General features: G+C 32.8%; 1 protein-coding gene across 1 annotated transcript in view; it reads left to right on the top strand.

Annotated features, from left to right (window-relative positions):
- The window catches only part of LOC128992011 (uncharacterized), a 47825-nt gene extending 26364 nt beyond the window's left edge, over positions 1-21461 (top strand). The window contains exons 2-4 of the mRNA XM_054415343.1: positions 16871-17026; positions 19486-19708; positions 20456-21461. Of these exons, the coding sequence (XP_054271318.1) occupies positions 16871-17026; positions 19486-19708; positions 20456-20772 (696 nt within the window). The 3' untranslated portion in view covers positions 20773-21461. The remainder of the gene's footprint in view (positions 1-16870; positions 17027-19485; positions 19709-20455) is intronic.
- The last annotated feature ends 470 nt before the right edge of the window (positions 21462-21931 follow it).

The raw sequence follows: 21931 nt of genomic DNA, 5'->3' as shown, positions 1-21931 counted from the left end.
TAATTTCCTAAATAGTCTGATGCTAAAAGACCAAAATCTAATTTCTGTGGGGTGGATGGTTGTAATGGTTGTAATCTTGGTATCATTGATATTCTAGATGGAGTCATTGGGAGTATCTCCATTCGAGGCCTCTCTGATGTGATTTTCTTTAATTCTTGTAATGGCTCTATTAAAGGTTGGAATGTTTGGAACCTCTCTTCAGCCTCTAGAAACTTGCCACGTTTTAAAGCTCTATATTTCTCTCGTATTTGATTTGCAGAGTCAACCAATTCTTGTTGAATGTTTTTCATCTTTTATTTACATTTTATTTATCTCATTTGACAAAGGATTGTACTCAAACACTTTATCATGTATTATCAAACAATATGCAGATGTATTTGCTGGTACATTTTCTGCAGTTTCAATCTCTAATTTAATATCAACAATTCCTTCCTTCACTGTTTCATTCTGTCTAGAACAGTCTATTACAATTAGTGGATATTTCTTCATAAACTCAGCCCTACTAATCATAGGATCTGGGATAGTATTATAGTAAGTCTCTCTAAACCTCATAAACATCTCATAAGCTTTAGAGACATCTCCATTTTCAAAGTCGAGATTTAAATCACTATAAGGATAATATTCAGAGTTTAGAAATACTTTGAGATTTTTTAACTTACAGTGATCAAATTCATCAGTTCTTTTTCGTGCACTATTATCCCTAGCTGTTTGGAAACCAAATATAATATACCTAGGCTTCTCCAAACTTGAAGATGTCTTTACTGACCATGTATGTCTTGTAGTATTGGGATATGATGGAAGTTCATGCAACTCTAAGCTTCTAAATGCAATTTGCAAATTTTTATTTTGCAGTAACATCTTTTGTAATTGTAACTTCTCTCCATCTGATGGTATCACATGTGGCATCACCCATTGAATTGAGTTAAGTGTAATTTTAGGAATCGTATCAGCAGTGCCACTGGCTGGAGCACTAGTGGTTGTTAATATACAATTCAAATCATTTTTGGATCTTTTCAACACCAATTCTTGTTTGACATTTACTAATACCTTATTAAAATCCTCGAACACACCCATTAACAGCTCTAATGGCAAACATGTACTAAACTTACCACCTTTATGGAACTCTTTTAAATTCGTGTCAGAATCAAATGCCACATTTGACAATTTAGTAGTTTTATTGTAAGAGCTCAATATTTTCATAAGACTAGAAATTCCTGGGTTTCTTACAATGTCTATTTCTTTACCTGCGACTTCATATCTAATTTCATCAAATAAGAACGCAAATGCATTATTTATAAAATGACCTTTATCATGATTTTCAATTTCTCCCTTAATATACAGATAACTCCTACATGGGAGAGTTAGCAAATCTTGATTATTAATACATATTCGAATTTCATCAGAATTATTTATTGCCAAAGTGTTGTGGGGAACATAGGAGTGATTTGTAATTTTAACCACACTATCGTCGAATTGGGATTTCCCTGTAACGTCTAGAAAATCTTCCATTTTTATTAATAGAAAATTTTAACTTTAGTCCTATTGATCGTAGGAACCTAGCATTTTGTACACTTATAGATAAATTCTTATAAATTCTCATATCTTTTTTATATGACAAGTAATTGTAGTTTCTTCTCCATTAAAGTCAATTGCCTTGTCATGCTGATTGGCAAATGTAATACTGACAACATCTAAACTTCTCTTATTTACAGGAAAATATATAATATTTCTTGGAACTTCAATAATTTTGTAGCCAGGAGGAGCTTCTGGATAAAAGCTATGTATGGTGTGTGATTTGTTTCCATTTAAATAGGACCCGTTTGCAATATTACATTTTACTCTAATCACATTTACATTATTAATGTTTATTTTATTTGTAGATTCAAACTGAACACCAGGAGTAGAAACCCCTTTAAATCCCAATAAAACAGACCCTAAACATGGTTTTGTAAAATCAAACACGTGGCTAGAAAGTAATGTCGCTTTCATAGTTTTATTATTAGCTGTAAGGAAAAAGTCTGGGATTTGCTTTTGAATTTCCTTTGCAAGCTCAACCACCTCATATGTTCCTTCAGAAATTTCTATTGTAACTGGAGCTTTGTGGTCATAATAGAAAACATCATCACCTTCTCCAATGGTTAATTTGTTGCCTTTAAGTTGATTTAATTTTGGAATAAGCCCTTTGAATAAAAGTTTGACTTTAGTATTAATTAATGCTTCTCCATTTTTATCTATTATAACTTTAAGTTTACCATCTAATAACTGGTTTAAATCATCAACTAAGATCTCTCCCTTTGGTAATGTTTTTTTCTCTACTTTGTAATATGTTAAAGTATTAAGTGGTTTTTTTACATTAAATATAGAATTATAACTTTGAAAATCTACTAATCCAATTACATAATCATCATTTAATTCTATGGGAGGAAAGAACACTGACTTTAGCTCTGGCTCTGTACCCGAAAATGTTATAGTAAATGAATCCATTTTTATAAACAAAAATTTTTTATGAATGATAAACATAAAATTCCACAAATAGAACTATTTAAATCTTGTATTTGATCGGTTGTATAGAATATTTTATGTCCCTCAAAATATTTAATTACTTCTTTTGGAGGTTGGATTCCAAATGGGTCAAAATAAATTACAATATCTTTATTTTTACGATATGCTGTCCAATGTGTGCCAGATGAACTGTCTAAATTAACTATTCCGCACTCTTTTACTTTTGGTGTTAGATTTTTTAGCTCGTTTTTTAGGTACACCCCCCGGAAGTGAGGCACGTCTTTTGCGGCCTCTAACAGCTGGTAGTTGTCCATCTTTTTTATTAAATTTTAATCCCATTCCCATTTTTGCTTTTGCCTTCATCAAATTTGTCACCGCATAAGCTGCAGCTCTTTCAGCAAGATTTGCGTCATTTGCCGTTACTCTAGTCCAAGCTAAGTCTGCTAATCTCATGTCTGCTTTGTTCCGAGCAGCAGTATCGGGATTATTCATGTAGAATATGTCATGCTCTTTACAATAAGAGTCTAGCTTATTTTTTGGAGGTACATTTTTGGCTAAATTTTGACGTATATTCGTTCCAGGTCCACAGTACCGATATGATGGTATGTGAAGTGGAAATGGAAGATTATTTATAAGAGTATTCAATAACCCTCGACCCCTGTAAGGCTTTAAGAATAAACCTTTGCCCTTTTTACATGTTTTCTTATTAACATTTTTTACCATTTTTATTATATAAAAAATGTCTTTTATTCAACAAAAACAAAAATTTAAAATATCACATACTAAGGAGTATATACCAAAGAAGTTGGGTCTATTTCCTACCAATATTCGATGTGTTATTTGTGGTCCAAGTGGAAGTGGGAAGACGGTTGTAATTTACAATTTAATTGTGAAAAAGGAAGGATTAAAATTTACAAACTTATATTTAATATCAAAATCTTTAGAACAAGAAAAATATAAAAAAATAATTGAAATATTTAGTTTGTGTGATGAAGTGAAATTACACACGTTTACTGACTGTGAAATCACACCAAATGATGTCGAATCACAGTCAGTTGTTGTATTTGATGACATAAATAGTCCAAATATTACACAATTTTTCTCAATGGGTCGACATAAAAATATTAACTGTTTTTACCTGTGTCAATCTTACAGCAAAGTACATAAACATTTACGTGATAATGTAAATTTCCTAATATTATTTAAACAAGATGATTTAAATTTAAAACATGTATATAACAATCATGTTGGTAATGATTTTTCATTTAACCAATTTAGAAATCTCTGTCATCAATGTTGGGATAAAACTAAATATGGCTTTTTTGTAATAGACAAAGAAAGGTTAAAGAATAATGGCAAATATAGATTTATGTTTGATCAATTTTATAATGACCAAGTGCAAGAGTATTGATACCATCTTCCAGAATAAACCTCTTGTCATCGTCAAACGATAGTACTTTCTTATTCATAGTTAAGGTTTGAAGATGATGATTTGTAGATTTAATTCTTGTCACATTCTCATAGTAATCTTGCCCAGTGGCAAGACAGTTCAAATAATGTTGATGTCTAAGGAGATGTTTAACTGTAGCACCATCAGCTCCTTTAGCTTTCTTCACCTCTAAAGCTTGTTTGTCTTCTTCATATAACCATTTTAGAGGAATATAAGAATATAACTTTGGTCTTAAACCACAATATTCATACATAATATGACCATCTAATTCGTCTTTAAACTTGCCTGTGACTTTTTTATTTTTATCAGAGTATAAGAAATGGTCTTTACTATATCCAGAGGTATCAAAATAGTGTAAGTCACATTCTATTTCCTTGTAAAAATCCTCTGTAACTATAGAATACATTAAAGAATCTGTATCTGTCATTAGAAATCTTTTATTCTTAAATTTTGACATATAATTATAGTGGAAATCATACATTATTACTTTACTAATATCCAAAATGGTCATTCCCAAATATATAGGTTTATTAAACTTTACAACTAATTTATTTAAATGAATAGCATGTAAATTGTTATCGAACCTTTTGCTACAGTCAAACCTTGGATTAGTGACATATTTAGTTAATAGTGACTCATCCTTGAGATATATATCACGAAACTTGCGTTGGTTCATAATTGTTCGACCAAAAAGACTATTATTTAACAGTTTATAAAAGTCTTTTTCAAAATCATTTTTAGCACATTTGCGTTTTTCAATATTAAAATTAATATAGGGTGCAAGCCATTTGGACTGTCTAAAATTTAAAATTCTATGGTATTTTGTAGCAACTAAACCCAATTCCTCATATTTTTTTAATGCTTTATAATGTAAAATATATTTAGTTTTGTCATTTAAATTAGGTATTAATTTGCCATTCATTTTCTCAGGTGCTAATGGATAGTCATTATGTAAATCGTGTAAGCTTTTATCATATTTTAAATCAACTTCTAAAATATATCCAAACTCATCATTTTGATTGTTTTTGTAGTCTATCTCATTCGTCCAACGAAATCCATCCACGGGTAGTGTCTCACACATAGCTGTGGAGTATAGCGAGTTACAATCTAAATATATTAAATACACACTTTCTTGATTGGGATCATAATGTTCGCCCATATATCTATTATTGGCTTTAGCGTAACGTGTGGAAATCATACTGACTCCTCCTCTGATTGCACTTTCTATGAACAAATGCATGTCAATATCTTGAAATAATTGTAATTTTATACCAGTCATTCTAAGACAGGCTTCCCATGTTAGTCCTGGAAGTGAATACATATGTACGGGGTCAAGTTTGTAATCTTTTAAACACAGGTCTCTAAATGTCTCAAACACATCAGCCAGTAGCAATACATCGGTTTTAAGATATAAATCATGATATTCTTGTAAATTGTCTATATTAAAATGGGTCCAGACATTTTTAGCATGTTCATATTCATTGGGAGAGATATGTTCTTTAGTTAAAGTACTGTAAAATTTTTCAATTGGAGGTAGAGACTCTGTAAACTTATCTGGTCCTGTCATATATTCATAGGGAAATACGCCTTTGTGTTGTAGTAGTGGATTGTCTATGAATCTAAATGTATTTAAATTGGAAGCTAATTTGTATAATGGAAGGGACAGAAAGTTATAGGAATCCAAAAATACTAAATCATCAACAGAGAATGAAATATACTTTTCCATATCCTTGGCTATGCAATTTAATTTACGATTATATTTTCCTAAGTGTTGCATTATTAAATGTCCATCGTAATTTTTCAAGTTATGGAAGAATACTGGTATTTTCTTTGTTACTTTATAGTTTAAATTACAATCATTATGGGCAGCTCCACGGTATCGGCCATTTGAATGACAATGTTCCCGTACCCTATCAAAATATAGGGGCTTTTCGCAAATGTGACAATGTGTTGAATTTTGGAAAGATGCCTCTTGCTCAGGAGTCATTACAAGGGGAATATATATCGCCATTTGACTTTTAATAAAATCATAAGTCTCAAATAATCTTTCGAAAAACACATCCATAACATTTGCACCACTATATAACTCTTCAGAAATAATCTTAGAATCTTTTACTACTACAAATGCAAATCCCGATGGAATATGTATATTGGAGTTTATAAAGCACTCAAAATCTGCATAAATCACAAATGGGGCTTTAAGTTGATATTTATAGTTTTTAAATTGTAATGTATCTTGTTTAGACATTTCCACTCTTTGTGCATCAAAGTTTTTACAATATGTTATATGATGTTCTAATTTATCTTTGGTGTAAAAATGTTGTAAACAAAACTTGCAAAAATACTTCTTATTGTTATGTTTTGTAGAGTAAAACATTAACCTATCAAAATCACGAATTAAACAGTAATGTGATTTACGACCTTCTTGTAATAATAATAAATCTATATGAGTATTACTATTTAGTTTGGTGGTTTTTAATGGATATATAAATTGTTGGTCTTCAACTCCAAATACATTAACACTTATATTATTCTTTTTTTCAAATTGATCTATGTCAGATATTTTTACGGGATATTTTATGTTTGTCATATTTAACTGATTTTCATAGGGTGCATATTTCGATACCCTTTCAGCATTTTTTGCATTCCTTGGATATAAAGCTGCTAAAATTGACCAAAGGAAGCATTTATTGTCAGAATTCTTTATATTTAAAACTGCATGTTTTGATTGAATACTTTTTGGTGTGGGGATATATGACGTTGGAGTTAGGGGCTTATACTTGTAAACGTGCAACTGCCAATATTTAGTGTGGTCATATATCCATCCACTACCTTCCGCTTGATATTTGTGCATGGAAGCGTCAATCTTTAAAAGAGCATTTTCAATTTGAGGCTTTAAATCTCTCTTCTCAATGGTAAGGATAGTAAGGCTTCTGAAATCTGCAATACATTCTTTCTCATTAACTAATTTTCCATTTTGATCTATTGTATATTTTATAAATTTGATTCTCCTTACTAAAGTCCATTTTATCGGTAGAGGACAAGACTGAAGAGTACTTTTAAGTTCAGTTTTAATCGATTCACCAACAAATTTAATCATTGTATATGGACATTTGTTACAAGAATTTACATGTCTTTTAAAATGGCCAACAACATTTCTTTTACAGAAATTACAAGTCTTGTGACTTTGTAATATATGAGATTTTAGAGCCACATTATTATCACAGATTAAATCACACAGTTTACATACCTTCATTTGATGTTTTAAATTGTAGTGGCGAATAAGGTTGCTTTTTTTGGAGAGGGATGCGAAACAATGTTGACATGTAGTCTTCATTTTTATATATGTAACTAAAAAACTAGGTTGGCATCTTCTATACAGTAGAAATTATATTTTGACAATTTCAATTAATGAGAAATAATAATTTGAATCAGAATTTTATATTTTAATATTCAAAACAATCTCATACAATAAGATTTGGCAATTGTAATTTTCTAAATCAAAACTAAATCCAAAATCTTAAATAAAAAATACTTTTTAGCAATTCAGATTGCTGAGTCTACATATATACAGAGTGAGTAATACCTATTTTAAAGGGGACTTGACAAAATTATATAGTGAGTATAATTCGGCTAAGTTTTTAAATAATAACTTGTATGTACATTTTTGACTCAAAGTCCCCCCCGTGAGTGAATTTGGATAAGTTTTTAAATAATAACTTATGCACACTATTGACTCAAAGTCCCCCGGTGAGTAAATTTGGCTAAGTTTAAAAAAATAACATGTACACACTTTTGATTTGAAGTCCCCTCGTGAGTGAATTTGGCTAAGTTTTTAAATAATAACTTGTGCACACTATTGACTCAAAGTCCCCCCGTGAGTGAATTTGGCTAAGTTTTTAAATAATAACTTGTGCACACTATTGACTCAAAGTCCCCCGGTGAGTGAATTTGGCTAAGTTTTTAAATAATAACTTGTATATATTTTTGACTCGCTTAAAAATAGTAATAACAAAATAAGTTACTTTTTTGGATAGAGAAGCAGCACACAGTTGACATGTAACTAAAAAAACAATTGGTGGAAATTACATTTTAGACAATTTCAATTAATGGGAAATAATAATTTAAATCAGAATTTTAAATTTTAATATTCAAAACAATTTCGTACAATAAGATTTGGCAATTGTAATTTTCTAAATCAAAACTAAATCCAAAATCTTAAATAAAAATAATTTTTAGCAATTCAGATTGCTGAGTCTACATATATACAGAGTGAGTGTTAGTTATAGAGAAGACTATGTTACCTATGTTAAAAGGGACTTGACAAAATTATATAGTGAGTATAATTCGGCTAAGTTTTTAAATAATAACTTGTACACATTTTGAATCAAAGTCCCCCGGTGAGTGAAGTTTGGCTAAGTTTTGAAATAATAACTTGTGCAAACTTTTGACTCAAAGTCCCCCCGTGAGTGAATTTGGCTAAGTTTTTAAAAATAGACTTATATACATTTTAAGTTCCTTAGTGACTGTTCAAAATACTCTAAGTGTTTAAAAATAGATTTATATACATTTTAAGTTCCTTGGTGACTGTTCAAAATACTCTAAGTGTTTAAAAATAGACTTATATACATTTTTTACAAGTTCCTTAGTGACTCAATTCAGCTAAGTTTTTAAAAATGGACTCGGGAAATTAGCTACACTCCTAAGTTAAAAGAAATACAGAGTACGAGTACAAGCATCAATTACGTCACCAATTGATCCCATGACCCGACACGCGACAACATATTACAATAGTCTAGCTTAGATGTCAAAGACTTACCAAAACAAGAAGATCCAGGTGGAAGAGTGAGTGATGATTCCATAGAATGCCCCCCTTATATACCACAAAATTGTCTAAATTAATTTAGAACTTAACAATGGAAATTGAACAAACTGAAATTGAACAATTGAATAATTGAGGTCAATCAATCAAACATATTTGGTAATTGTCTAAACCTGCCCCAGACAGACTGGCGCCAGACAGACAGAGAATGTTGACAATTGGTTTTGATTGGGGTCATTAGGTTACACTCACAGTCATTCATTTGAGTCGGGCATAGTTTACGCATAGCCATAAGCGTGCCCGAGTTCACGCACAAACCTCGCATGATTTTGAGAATATACATAGGAATGGATGTGGATTTGAAATGTTAATGGAGTTTGAACATTTGTATGGGCTTGTATTGGACGAGAGCCGGGTCTTAAAAAAAGTGGCCAAAAAAAATGAGCCATATTCCAGACGTGTTTTTTAGTATTAAAAAAGTAGAAAGTTTATATAGGGGTGTATAGGTCGAGAGCTGGGTCTTTAAAAAAGTGGCCAAAAAAATGAGCCACTAATTTTTCTCATTTTTCCCCTATAAAAAGTGCCCTAAAAGTGCCTCTAAAACGCCGAAAGTGAGGTAAAACCATCATATTATATCTACTAATACAATAAAATAGAATACCAAATATCTTAGATACTGTAGCTCGATTAATTTGGCGATCAGGGTACAAGTTGTTAAAAATATCACACGCTTCAAGTTGAGTCCGTTTTTTATCTCCATAGCCAACAATGACAAGTATTTCAATTTTCTGTTTTGTTGTTAACAAAGCCATGTTAAAATAAAAATAATAAAAGGTGTACTTACGACTACTCCAAAGAAACTACCTACACAGACTGAAGGGGAATAAGGAAAAACTTATAAGATTGCTACCTGATTAGCCTGCAGTCTTAAGAAAGAGGATAGGAATTCCAAGTGAGTGCAACGTCCAAACCTGGAATCTCGATTATCAGATTTATTCACTAAGTGATAAGAGCTACATAAATTTGTTTATTGCAGTTCGTCCTATTGTCCAAGTTTTTCTGATATAAACTATCAAATCTAGTATAACTTTATTTTTGGTAAAAAATAAAAATGTGATTCAGACTTAATTTACTTGTTCAACCCTAAGCACATTTTAAGCCGCCATATTGGACAGGGTGCTTAAAAAACATTTTTAGACACATTGTTATATTGGTCTCCCAAATACCTTTAAAATGAGGGGTCACAAGATGGGGGTTGTCATTTGAAAATGTTTAGTTGCCCCCCCCCCTTACCCTTTGGGGATTTTTTCAAATAAATAAAAAGGTGCCTAATTTTGGCTCAGTCCCACAAGTGGATAAGTTCTATCTATTAATGGCAAAAAAGATAAAATTGTGTTCCAGACCCCACCCGTTTAACTCAAAGCACATTTAAAGCCGCCATCTTGGACAGGATGAAAAAAAAAAAAAAATTTTAGGACACATCGTTAAATGTGTCTTCCAAATACCTTTAAATGAGGGGTCACAAGATGGGGGTTGTTATTTGAAACTTTTAGTTACCCCCCACCCCCACCTTACCCTTAAGGGGAATTTTTTTCAAAATTATGAAAAAGTGCCAAACATTTGTTCTTACTCAGTTCCGCAAATTAATTCCTTCTATCTACAAAGAGTAAAAAAGATAAGAAATGTCTGCCATACCTAATTTACCCGTTCAACCCTAAGTACATTTTAAACCGCCATCTTGGATAGGGTGCAAAAAAAAATTTGTCAGACACATCTTTAGATTTGTCTTCCAATGACCTTTAAAATGAGGGGTCACAAGATGGGGGTTGTCATTTGAAATTTTTTAGTTACCCCCCACCCCCCCTTGCCCTTAAGGGAATTTTTATTTTAAAAATTTGTTAAAAGTGCCTAACATTTGTTATTAATCAGTCACGCAAATTGATTTCTTCTATCTACTATAGAAAAAAAGATAAAAAATGTGTGCCAGACTTAATTTACACACTATGAGCGAAACGACGAATCTATCCGGGCCACGACAGCACAACAAAGCTAAAAACACCGGTTTGGCGAAGTTTGGTCCCTGGTATCGATATAGCATGTAGTTTTAATATATTGATGGTTTCTAGTCGCAAGACAAGCCACTAAGCTAAACGTTTACTAACAACCTCTTTATTACATCCTTTACTGCTGGGAATCCAAATACAAATGTAAGATGACAACTATTACAACGGAAAAGCAAAATAGTGTATCAGAATCAACTTAAATCAGAACATAATGGATATAATTTACTCTGTTAATGCTGTTAGTGGGTTAAAACGATTTGAGCAATTAGATAGCGTAGAACAGTGTAGTATCACATTGTCACAATACTTGGCTGTAGTGCGATATTGTACAGTCAACGATATAAACATTCTTTACATCGTTGTGTACAGTAGCCTAGACGCAATATCATTGTGTTGACTAACCATTAACCATTAGGCGTCTCCTGTCCCAATAACGACAATGTCCGGACCTCGCCTGTCAACCCTAACACAAACACAAACTCTCACATGGTGTGTTGTACCAACTCTCACATGGTTTGTTGTACCAACTCTCACATGGTTTGTTGTACCAACCAAAGTCAAAACTGCATTGTTGTAATGTACACAACAAGAAGAGGCAACACATTTTTAGTTGCTACAGTATTGATTTTCGAACAAAAAACGTTCAAACTTAACAATGAGATATACATGTGTGAACATTGCAAGAATATATTTTAAGATCAATCAGTAGTATTAAAAATTATATTATGTACTGAGAAATTAATAAATTTACTTGGTACTAACTTGCTATTTACTTTTGGTTGATACGTGGTAAATTTACACTTTCATGAATAAGATTAGCATTATAATACGGTTTAGTTGAGAAAACATAGACTTTCCATTCCCGTTGACAGTTTTAGAATAAAAATGAACGTAATTAAAATAATTAACTACGTAAAATAGTAAATTAATTGATCGATCGAGAGAGTGCATTGATGTGAATTAGGCACCTAATTCGTCTGGAACATGGAAACTTTGTAGCCAAGTTAAACTGAAAGGATACCAATAACTTATTGTAAAGCTGTATGGCACATTAGGGACAAAATAGAGCGTTTGGCTGCAGCACTTTCTGTGGGTGATTCAATCACGTTTTATTTGCATAGAAATTTGGCTAAAGCATATGTTGTTCACTATCCAAAGTCAATGTTACCATCTACTGTATATTTATGATTTCATGACTCATGAGAGGCTTTGAGCCTAACTTAAACACAGCTGTTCTGCTACAATGGATGCTTTGTTGCCATCGCTATCTCTGTTGTCATGCCATTGCTAGGCAGTGGAAGCGGTCATATGATCCTGGAGGTCAAGCTCTCAGACCGTAAAATTATCACCATTGTTTCTGAAGCTGTCACATTTGTTTGTTTTACATTTGTTGAACATAGATTTTTCTTTATACTTGAATCCATTGGGATTTAATGTTATTACAGCTATTTCAAAACGCTCTTTCCGTATTTCCATATTCCAATCAGCTATAGCCTAATATTGTTAAAAAAATATTCTAATCCGTTTGCTGTGAATGCAAGTTTTGTTCATTACACAAGAAATTAAATATATTGTTATGGGAACAAGTTCAAAGGTTGATTTCGTGTTACTAACATATTAACTATATTATGAAATGAAATCTTTGACTTTCTGTGTGTATGTTTGTAATTTATTGCTGAACCATAACCACATGATTGCCGTGCACCTGTTCTAGGAAAATTGTTCTAAATAAACCAGGAAATGTTCCTGTCTTATTTTAATCCCTATAGGGTTCTGCCCCCTCCCCGAGCTTAGTTACCACGTTGGCCTGATAGGGGCCATTTTACTGATAAGCAGATACAGTAACAATTATAAATTATTATAAAGTTAATGTTTAATTATACAGTTCATATATTTTGTGTTTTAAATTTCTGGTAGGTTACCTATCAAAAGCAAGTTAGCAAGTTTGCTAACAGCTTTGAACTGCTGATCTACAAATAAAATACATCTAAGTATGCATAGAATCTCTACTATCTATACATACAATTGTTCACAATAAACTACATTGTGCTCTATGACTGATAACTGATGACTGATGACTAATAACTGATCTGAGTCACTATTGAGTGACTAGTCTGACATATTTGCTTGTTTAACATTTCTTCAATTTGTTTACGAATTTAAACCATTAGTCAAGTTGTTTCAAAAACGATAATGAAGCTTTTTTAGTGATAAAGTACCGGGAGACCGAGCCTTCCTCGGTTGTATTTAATTGGGTTTAATCGTTAAAACAATATCGTAAACAGACATTTTATAATGTACAAAACATTTTTATTACAAACCATAGGCATTTGATCGCTGAAATAATAACAACTCTATAGATAAAACATGTTTAATCTATGGTAAAAGTATGTAATCAAACAAAAATAAAATACTCTTTTTATGATCTTGCTTAAGTTTAAGTCCTAAGTTACTTGTACATAATTGTTCTCCCATCTAGTCATTGAAACCCGTGGTTGGACTTTTACGCTCGCGATTGACAGCAGATAAAAATATGATATAAACAAAATCATATTAGTTTCAAAATGGTTTCTGACAACTATTTTTCACTTTTTCGCTACTACTCAAATTCAGATAAATTTATTTTCTCAAATTAGAGTTTGGTATACAGCACAGAGTTTCTTTTTTAGACATTTCTACTTAGTTTTTCTTTTACTTCTAAAGAAATTTAGATTTTGCCTTTTTCTTCATTGGGATTCATTTCGTATTATAGTTAATACGAAAGAACCAGATGTAATTAGTTTACTTGGAATGCCTCAGTATTTCGGAGATTAAGTTTTGGTGGGATACGGCTAAGTAAAATAATCAGTATTTGATCGACACTGTTTTCCCCTATATAGAATAATCTTCAGTGTAATCTTTGCTCAACAGTTACAACTGAGTGCATTTTGTAATTTGCTGGTGTACTGTGGATGGCTTGTTATAAACCCACGTGACAATTCTTTTGTTTACTTTGACCTTGTTATTTTGTTCAATTAACATAGTTACTTGGCTACCCATAAGGCCAATGTTAAATTTTTAAATGTTCAAATAATTGTGTTGAGAAATACGAATTTTCCTTGGGTAATGACTGTCACCAATCACGTTTTTAGGACTATAAGTACCTAATTCCATAATTTAGTCAAAATCCTTCCGCTGGATTTCGAGATAGGGATATTACAGACAGACAGACATATACAGGCATAGCTCGTATTAGAATATAGGATAAAATCTGCCTTCATCATTAAAAATCTTTTCCATAAAATTGGCATTGACGTAGTACGATAATAATTGTAATTTAAACACTAAACTGAAAACATAAACGTGGAGTATCTACCAAACGTTGGTAAAGGGAAAGAAAAGGGTGTTACGTCAGTATTTGACAGGGAATGATTGATGACGTAGGTGCTAACGCTAACCTACGTCATCTCTTGTGACGCAAAATTAAAGAGAAATCTATACAATTCGCGAAAGGAAGTTCTCTGCCGAAGGATTTTGCGAATCTACAAAGTAATCACAAACATTCTTTACTGAAAGAGACAGTAACTTAAGTTTTGTGTTTTTTTTTTAGTTTATAGCTTAAACTAGCTGTTGTATGCAAGTTTGCAGCTAAAAATAAAAGAAAATTTACCTATTTTAAATTCTTCAAAATGTAGACCAAAATATAAAATTGGCCGTGCATGTAAAAGACTTCCATTATTATCATTGATTATCGAATGATTGATTGGTATTAAAAAAATAAATTACATCACCATAGATTTGACTAGTTAAATCAGCTTTGTGATGGTGCATAATACTAGTAAAAAAAACAAAAAAAAAACGGTATCAGCAATATAACACATACTTTCTCTCACACTGTTCTGAAGATCTTTTCGCTGCCGTAGGTAACGACCATTCCGTACATTATTTAACATAGATTTCAGATACGATTTTTCGGAGGTTTTTCTCTCGAGTTGTCGAAAACAAGGAAGTAGCACAGGACAGCCACAGAATCAACAAGTTTACAACTTGAAGACCTTGGATGCATCAGAGCTTGACGCCCTGTTCTGTTCACATGCAGGCCTGGTCAGCGTCGGCCGGTTCACAATGGTCTCTGTTGCGGATGGTCTGTTGCGTTGCGATGGCGGAATTTGAATGAAGATATCTCAAACTAATCCTTCAACTGAAAAAGTTAAGATGTCTTTATAAATTAGGGGGTTTCTTGATTCTGAGGCGATTAAATTACTAAGCTAAGTTTTCAATTTATAATCAGCCACAGCTTTATAAGCTAATAATATTTATAATTAATTTTTTATATAGTTCAAACTCAAGGTAAAATAAAAATAATAACGCAAATCGTGTTCAGTACCAACTAACTACAGAAGCAGTCAATGTAAAGCGCCTTCAGAATTGCAACCACTATTTGCAAGTCACAAGCGCCTTTAAAGATATATTCAGAAGATGAAGGAGCAACGCTAATGCTCTCAGGTTCCTAAAGCATTGACTATAGTTTGTAGCATAATGATAGGTTATAAAAGAGTATAATTAATTGATTGTTCTCCTTTTTAGGAGGAATAAAACTCTTGGACAGTATTGCAATTATTAGGAGATAGAGAAAGTACAAATTATTTCCCTCCTAGTTACGAAATGTTTTAAAATTGGTTTATGCGTTCTCTAATATTAGCAAATTGTGATTGAAGACAACATTTTTAACTTGGAGAGTCAACTGAAAAATGCATTGACCTGTTCGATTGTTAAAAACGTGAATCCTTTTAAAGAATTAAAGCTCTGGTATATAAATTCTAAATTAAAACTAAAATAAATTAAAATCCTTTATCCTAACAGGCAAAGCAGTTTAAATGCTAAATTGAAGAGTTAGTAAAACCGTCTTTGAAAAAAAACCATATTCTAGTAGGTATTGGATGGTGTTGACAACTCTAGTTTGAATAGTGATAGGCCTACCCCACTCAAGAAGTTGCTGAGTTGGACCAGACAAATTCTGTCAAGAAACCAATATGATTTTCTCAGAAATTCCTTTCTGATTCCTCATCCTTGGAATTCCTACTTGGTGTTAATTAATTTTTTCACTTTGTCCTATTTCTATTTTTAAGATTTTAGTTGCATTATAAATCTATTTATTTAGATTATAAATTGAATTTATTTCTATAATCATTGCAAGTTGGAATATCAATACTTTATTTAGTCTGTCCTGCCTAAAAATGCCTGTTGTATAACCTAGAAACAATAAAATCTATTATGCACTGTTTTGTTGTCACACAATTAATTCATTAGGACAAATTACTAGCGTAGACTAAAGTTACCAACACTAGTAGACTTCTAAACCAATTGTAAATTTTTTGTGTCTAGTTCATGTCTGGTGACACTGATCGCTAGTGTAGATGAAATTTTATTTCTATTATTTAGGGTTAGTTTCATGATTTGTGCTTTACTATTTGGCTATATAACTAGGGGACAAGTAATTGTTTACGATTAGATAGTTTTATATGGTTAAACAAGGTTTTTAATGACTGAAATAACAAGAAACGAATCGTAAACAAAACGACCTCTCCGACAGAACTAACAATAAAATTGGCTTCAGCTGTTCCATAAGGATGAGAAATCTACTAAGGGAGTATGTTTTATGTATGCTACTACTAGAGTAGTGGAACAAAGTAGCCCCTTCCTTGTTCCATTCTCAAATCTTATGTCCAAATACATGTTGTCACAATTAACACAATGTTGTCCATTGTAATATCTATTATCATCAGGTTGTACAGTGATTTTGAACTGCTTGTGATAAATGTTTCTAGACAATCAACATTTTGAGAATGGAGCAACGATTGTTCAAAAGTGTAACAAATAAAGGATTATTGACAAGAATGACAAGGAAGGCTTCTTTTATACCCCAGGCTTTTAAGCCCAGTCATAGGCTTATACCCATTGCTAATCTTTCTCGACAAAACATGAGTGAATCTAATTGATCAGCCGAAGCTGAAATGTATTCTGATCATCTAAGATGTTTTTCTCATGTTCCAGATGGCGTGGCCACTGGTGGCGTTTGCCCTGATGTTGTCGACTTCCCAGGGAGTCTACGGCATCTTCAACACCACCTCCATCATCATACATCCGGAGGGCTTCTCCATCTACCCCTGTCTGCAAGTGGACCATAGGGAGCAGGATATTGACTCTGCGGTTAGTCATGGTTTTGCCATAAAGAACTATAATAGCGTTGGTAGTTTGTAAGAAATCTATGTGGAAAACTAATCACTTACCATTATATATCACTTCCTTTATTTATTTATTTATTTATTTTCCAATAATCACATAACATCATATTCAGACAGGTGATTCGTCATTGTTACAATAATTTATAGTCTCTATACTAAAACTATTACTAAAATAAATTTCATATGCTGAGCCTTAACATCTACACAGCTTCCATATATTCCTCCAATGAGAAGAAGGCCTTCTCCAATAGAAAGTTTTTTAACTTCTTTTTGAATTTAGGGAATGAATCAGTGTCCCTAATTGAAGAGGGTAATTTGTTGTATATTTTTGGACCCATGTACTGAGGAGATAAATGGAATACTTTAAGTCTGTGTTGAACTGGTTTTATATTGTTTTTAAATCTAGTGTTTATGAGGATGCTAATTTTTTTTGTTTATGCTAATTCCTGATTCAAACCATGACCTCATTTTACGATACAACCTTCATTTATAATTTTTGGCCTTTAACATCAAACCACAAACTGTTTGAATAGACCCAGACCTTCAATACATGTACTACCCATTTTGAATCCCATTTGTTAACATTTGTTACCCATTTGTACATCGCATCAGTTATAAAAATGATTTTTATCGAATAGAATACCGTATTTATTACATACTTTAAACAATTATGAAGTTACTTCTCACCAAAGTCTACCACTCTCTTTGGAAGTGAAAGATGAAGTTAGGACCCGAAAATTTCCAAGCGTACAGTGCGTTGCATCTAGTTCTGCGGAGATCTTTACAGACTCCCTTTGTTGTGATGTGAATTTTTGATAAGTTTTGTTGTAGGCATCTGCGTCTACTTTCCGGCAACATTCTTAGAATTCTCATCAGGATCACAATATTAGTAGTAGAGAGTCCCACAATGATCCGTTTTCGTTGCAGGTGTGGAGCAATTGCTTTCTCATTATTATTTCAGAGCATCTGTTTTGGAATAACATGAGCTAGAAAAATACCCAATGAATGTGTTCCTATCTACTATCTATCTTTTGGGGAGCGAGCTGGTCTAGTGGTTAGAGCGCGGGACTCCGGTTTCTGAGGTCCCGGCCCGGGTTCAAACCCCACTAAATCTCCAATGGATTTGATCTAAGTATGATACTGTCGTAACCCCTAGGTCTAGCCTAATGTGAAAAACAATTCCGGACTCGTGCCTAGCCTACTAGGACAAAAAAAAAAAAAAAAACCAGACAAGATATACCAGACAGATAATCAAGTGTGAGGACAATTCATTACATTACTATCTATTCAACTGCTTGTGAGACGAATTCACAATTTGTTTACTGTAGAAATAAATATATTATGAGTCTTATATTTTTGTTGCTGTCAGAGAAAATACTGGAAATACTAAATAACTGTACAGAAAAGTGGTATTCTCATAAGTTGTAGTGTAGTCTTTCTCCCCCATACAAATCTTGAGTCCTCTTTAAAGATGAAAACCTACGAACGATTTAAAAGCTTTCAATTAAATAATTTCAAACTACTCCAGGCAGCACATTAGCTTTATACAACCTTGTCATACTTCTTAGTTCTTACGTGGATTTACATGGATAACCTTATCCCTTACCCTTTGACTAATCGACAAATAAAGGGTAACGAAGACTTTACATTATGTTGTATCTGATGTTATTGATGCATAAGGACATCATGCAGGGAAATACATTTACTGGAAAACACTCCACAGAAATATATGGAAAGTTCTTGGGACCCATTCAAAGTAGAACCGTGTCAAAAACAGTACTAAGAAATTAAAACTTTAAACTTCAACATATTCAATTACATACCAATTGCTTGTGTATTTGATTGTGAATGCATTCTCCACTTCTCCCTAATCTACCCACCATAGTTTGGCTGATTTCAATTTCATATACCTTGATAACAAGTCTCATTTAATAATCCCCTTGAGAGTCTTGTTATCAAGGTTCTACTGTATTTCTATTTCTTCTCCTTGGTGGTGTTCTATATGACTTTCCTATGTTTCCATAGTCTGCAAATCGCTTCTTTCAATGATTATTAAGAAATGCAGCACAGTTTTAATTCAGTTTTCTTTTTAGTATATCAAATTATCCAGGCTATCTAACTTTTTTCATTGTTTCAATATTTACGCCAACCCAAATTCAAATAGTAAATATTTCATTTCAACCAAGCCAGTAAATGTTTATAGCAAACTTATTGACTGTTTACAATTAACATATGTTCTTGTTAAAAACATGTCAATCCGTTCAGTAGTTTCGGAGGAGTAATTGTCACAAAAAACCTGCTTGCGTATTAAATAAGTATAGATACTGATTTTGAGGTGAGGAATTACAACTATATATTCAGTTCACCGATTTTTCATGTTTAATTTTAAGAATATTTCTATTATGAACATTTTGTGTTTTACAGTTGATGGGCTTGTGGTACGTGATCGAGATAATTCAACACAAAGACGAGCCACAAAACCGAGGCACCATGGTCTCAGACATCTGTCCGAAGATCTCTCTCTACAAAACATCTCCCAAGCACATCAAGCTAGTGTGGCATGAGAGAGCAGGCGATGTCCACTACACCTTCCAGCTGACGGACCCAGAAAACAGCGGATTCTGGATCACATGGAGCTTGCAAAACGGTTTGTGTTATGATTTACTACCCATTAAGAAATTCCTGGTTAACTCTATGAGGATAACTTTACAGTAAGCACTCGCTGATTGGAAAGTGCCAAGCAGCACTAAGGGCTTATTACATCTCTCAAATTTTTTTCAGTTTGATAGCAATGTCGGCTGAGCAGGATTCAGTTGACCGGTTTGAAATAAAATGAAAATTCTTTATTTATAGGCCTACAGGGAAAGCTAGGGCCACATGGCCTTCTACTTAATCTGTGAAACCTTAACATTAACCTGCAGTTTGCTACTATTGGGCAGCTTTGTTGGAGCTGTAGGGAAGAAATTGAAACAAAAGTGAATACTGGACTGGAGCCGAGAGTACCCACTTCTGCTTAAGAGTTAAGATGTTAAAGGGACCACAATTTTCTGAGTCTACTCTGATTCTGTGCTTCACACTGGTTAGAGCATATTATCGAGACTTGCAAGAGCAGGGAGGGGCGTAAGTTCATATGATAAGCCCATGTAGTTATCCCCCCCCATACACCCCATGTAGATTGTCTTGTAGGGGACATGAACTGCAGCAACAAGGATAAATCCTTTGCCTTAATCCTTGGTCTGAAGTGAGCACAACTTGGAAAAACTATGAAAAAAAAACAATAAAAACTAGTGCTAAAACACGACACATATTCTTGAAAAAGCATTTCACATACCCAATTTTTGTCATATAAAAACGCAGGATTAAATCCAATTGTAATCAAATTCAATTTCAACAGGTTCAATGCTGAACAAATCGTACAAGCAGTTTGCTGGAAGCGTGCAAGTGATTGATGCGCAGCCAAACAGAATGGTTCTGACGTTCTGTTCCAACACCAACAACAGGACGCACTACAGCATCGTGATGGTACGCAACATCACCGTGCACCACGACACGCAAGAAATCCACCGGAGTCTGCAGAACTACAGACTGCCCGAGGTAGGGACTCGTCTGACGTGTCGTGACCCGCCCGAACCCGACTCTGCGTCTCTGCGGTTGTCCTCGGCCATGGTCGTACTGCCGGCTGCGCTACTGCTACTCTCAAGACTGATCTAACCTCGATTAACTTTCACTTCAAGTTTCGCCCTCTATTGATCAACAGGACTTCCTAGTCTCTGTTTTTGTAAATATTCATCACCCAAAGACTTCTAATGTTCGCTATGTTGTTTAGATTTTACAATTTCTTACTTTTGTTGATTTGAAAATTGTAATATAGGTTGATTTTCATGAGTTTGGATAGAATGGTCTATATTAAGAGACTTAAAATAAAAAATTTGGATGTAAATAGAACAAAGATGTTCACAATATAACAGTTTGTGGTTCCTCGTATTAGAAACGATATGCAATCCTGTTGTAAATAGTTTTAGGTGTCATATTCAATGAAACCTGTATTACCAAAGTGGCAAGCTTAAATGAAGGCAGACGAGGGCTGTGGAAAAGGAGTAACCAAAGATTAGATTCAACTCAACCAGCATCAAGTGTTTAGTTTTGAAAACATGAAAGTACATAAGAAGAAAAAGTAGTAAGGTAAATTTGTTTGCATATTTATAGTGGTTATTCTCCTAATTCTAAAAAAATATACTTGCTTCAAAAAGCTGTTCATGTCATTAAAATTAATCTTTATGTTTAATTTTAGCATTTAAATCAATTAAATATGTTATATTTACAAACTAACATCATCATTTACTCCTAAAAATGTGTCCCTAACATTTTTTACATAAGTCACGTGGCGTTTTAAATGCTCTTTTTAGCTGTAACTTTGAAAATTCTTTTACCAAGACCTTATGTAGGGTTTATACATGCTAATATAGCTTCTATGTAATATAAAATGTAAGATAAAGTTTCTTAGATTAAGTATATGTATGTTCTTTAACTGTAATGTTCTAGTATTGTAGATTAGTCATAGGTTTTAATTTGTTTATACTTCACATTCCATTAAATATTATATTTTATATAAAAATATTTGTATACTTTAATTTTATTAGAAGTGAATCCTAACTTCTGTGTAAGTTGTTAATTTTCCTTTATTTGTTAGGTGCAAACAATCAGGCAACCCCTTTAAAATAACAATCAGAATTTAAACATACAACACTTTTCAATAAAGGAACAGCGAGAGTGTTACTACTTTCAATAGCTTGCAAAAAACCATATTCAATATCACTAATTCATTAACATTCCCAACCGATTGGGGATACAGCTGGTGTAGCGGTTGGAG

Source organism: Macrosteles quadrilineatus, unplaced genomic scaffold, assembly GCF_028750875.1.
Source record: "Macrosteles quadrilineatus isolate MER2022 unplaced genomic scaffold, UCM_ALF_1.0 Scaffold_4__1_contigs__length_99947679, whole genome shotgun sequence".
In the NCBI taxonomy this organism is placed as follows: Eukaryota; Metazoa; Arthropoda; class Insecta; order Hemiptera; family Cicadellidae; genus Macrosteles; species Macrosteles quadrilineatus.
The sequence above is the reverse complement of the archived record's forward strand: the minus strand, read 5'-3'. Positions and strand labels throughout refer to the sequence as shown.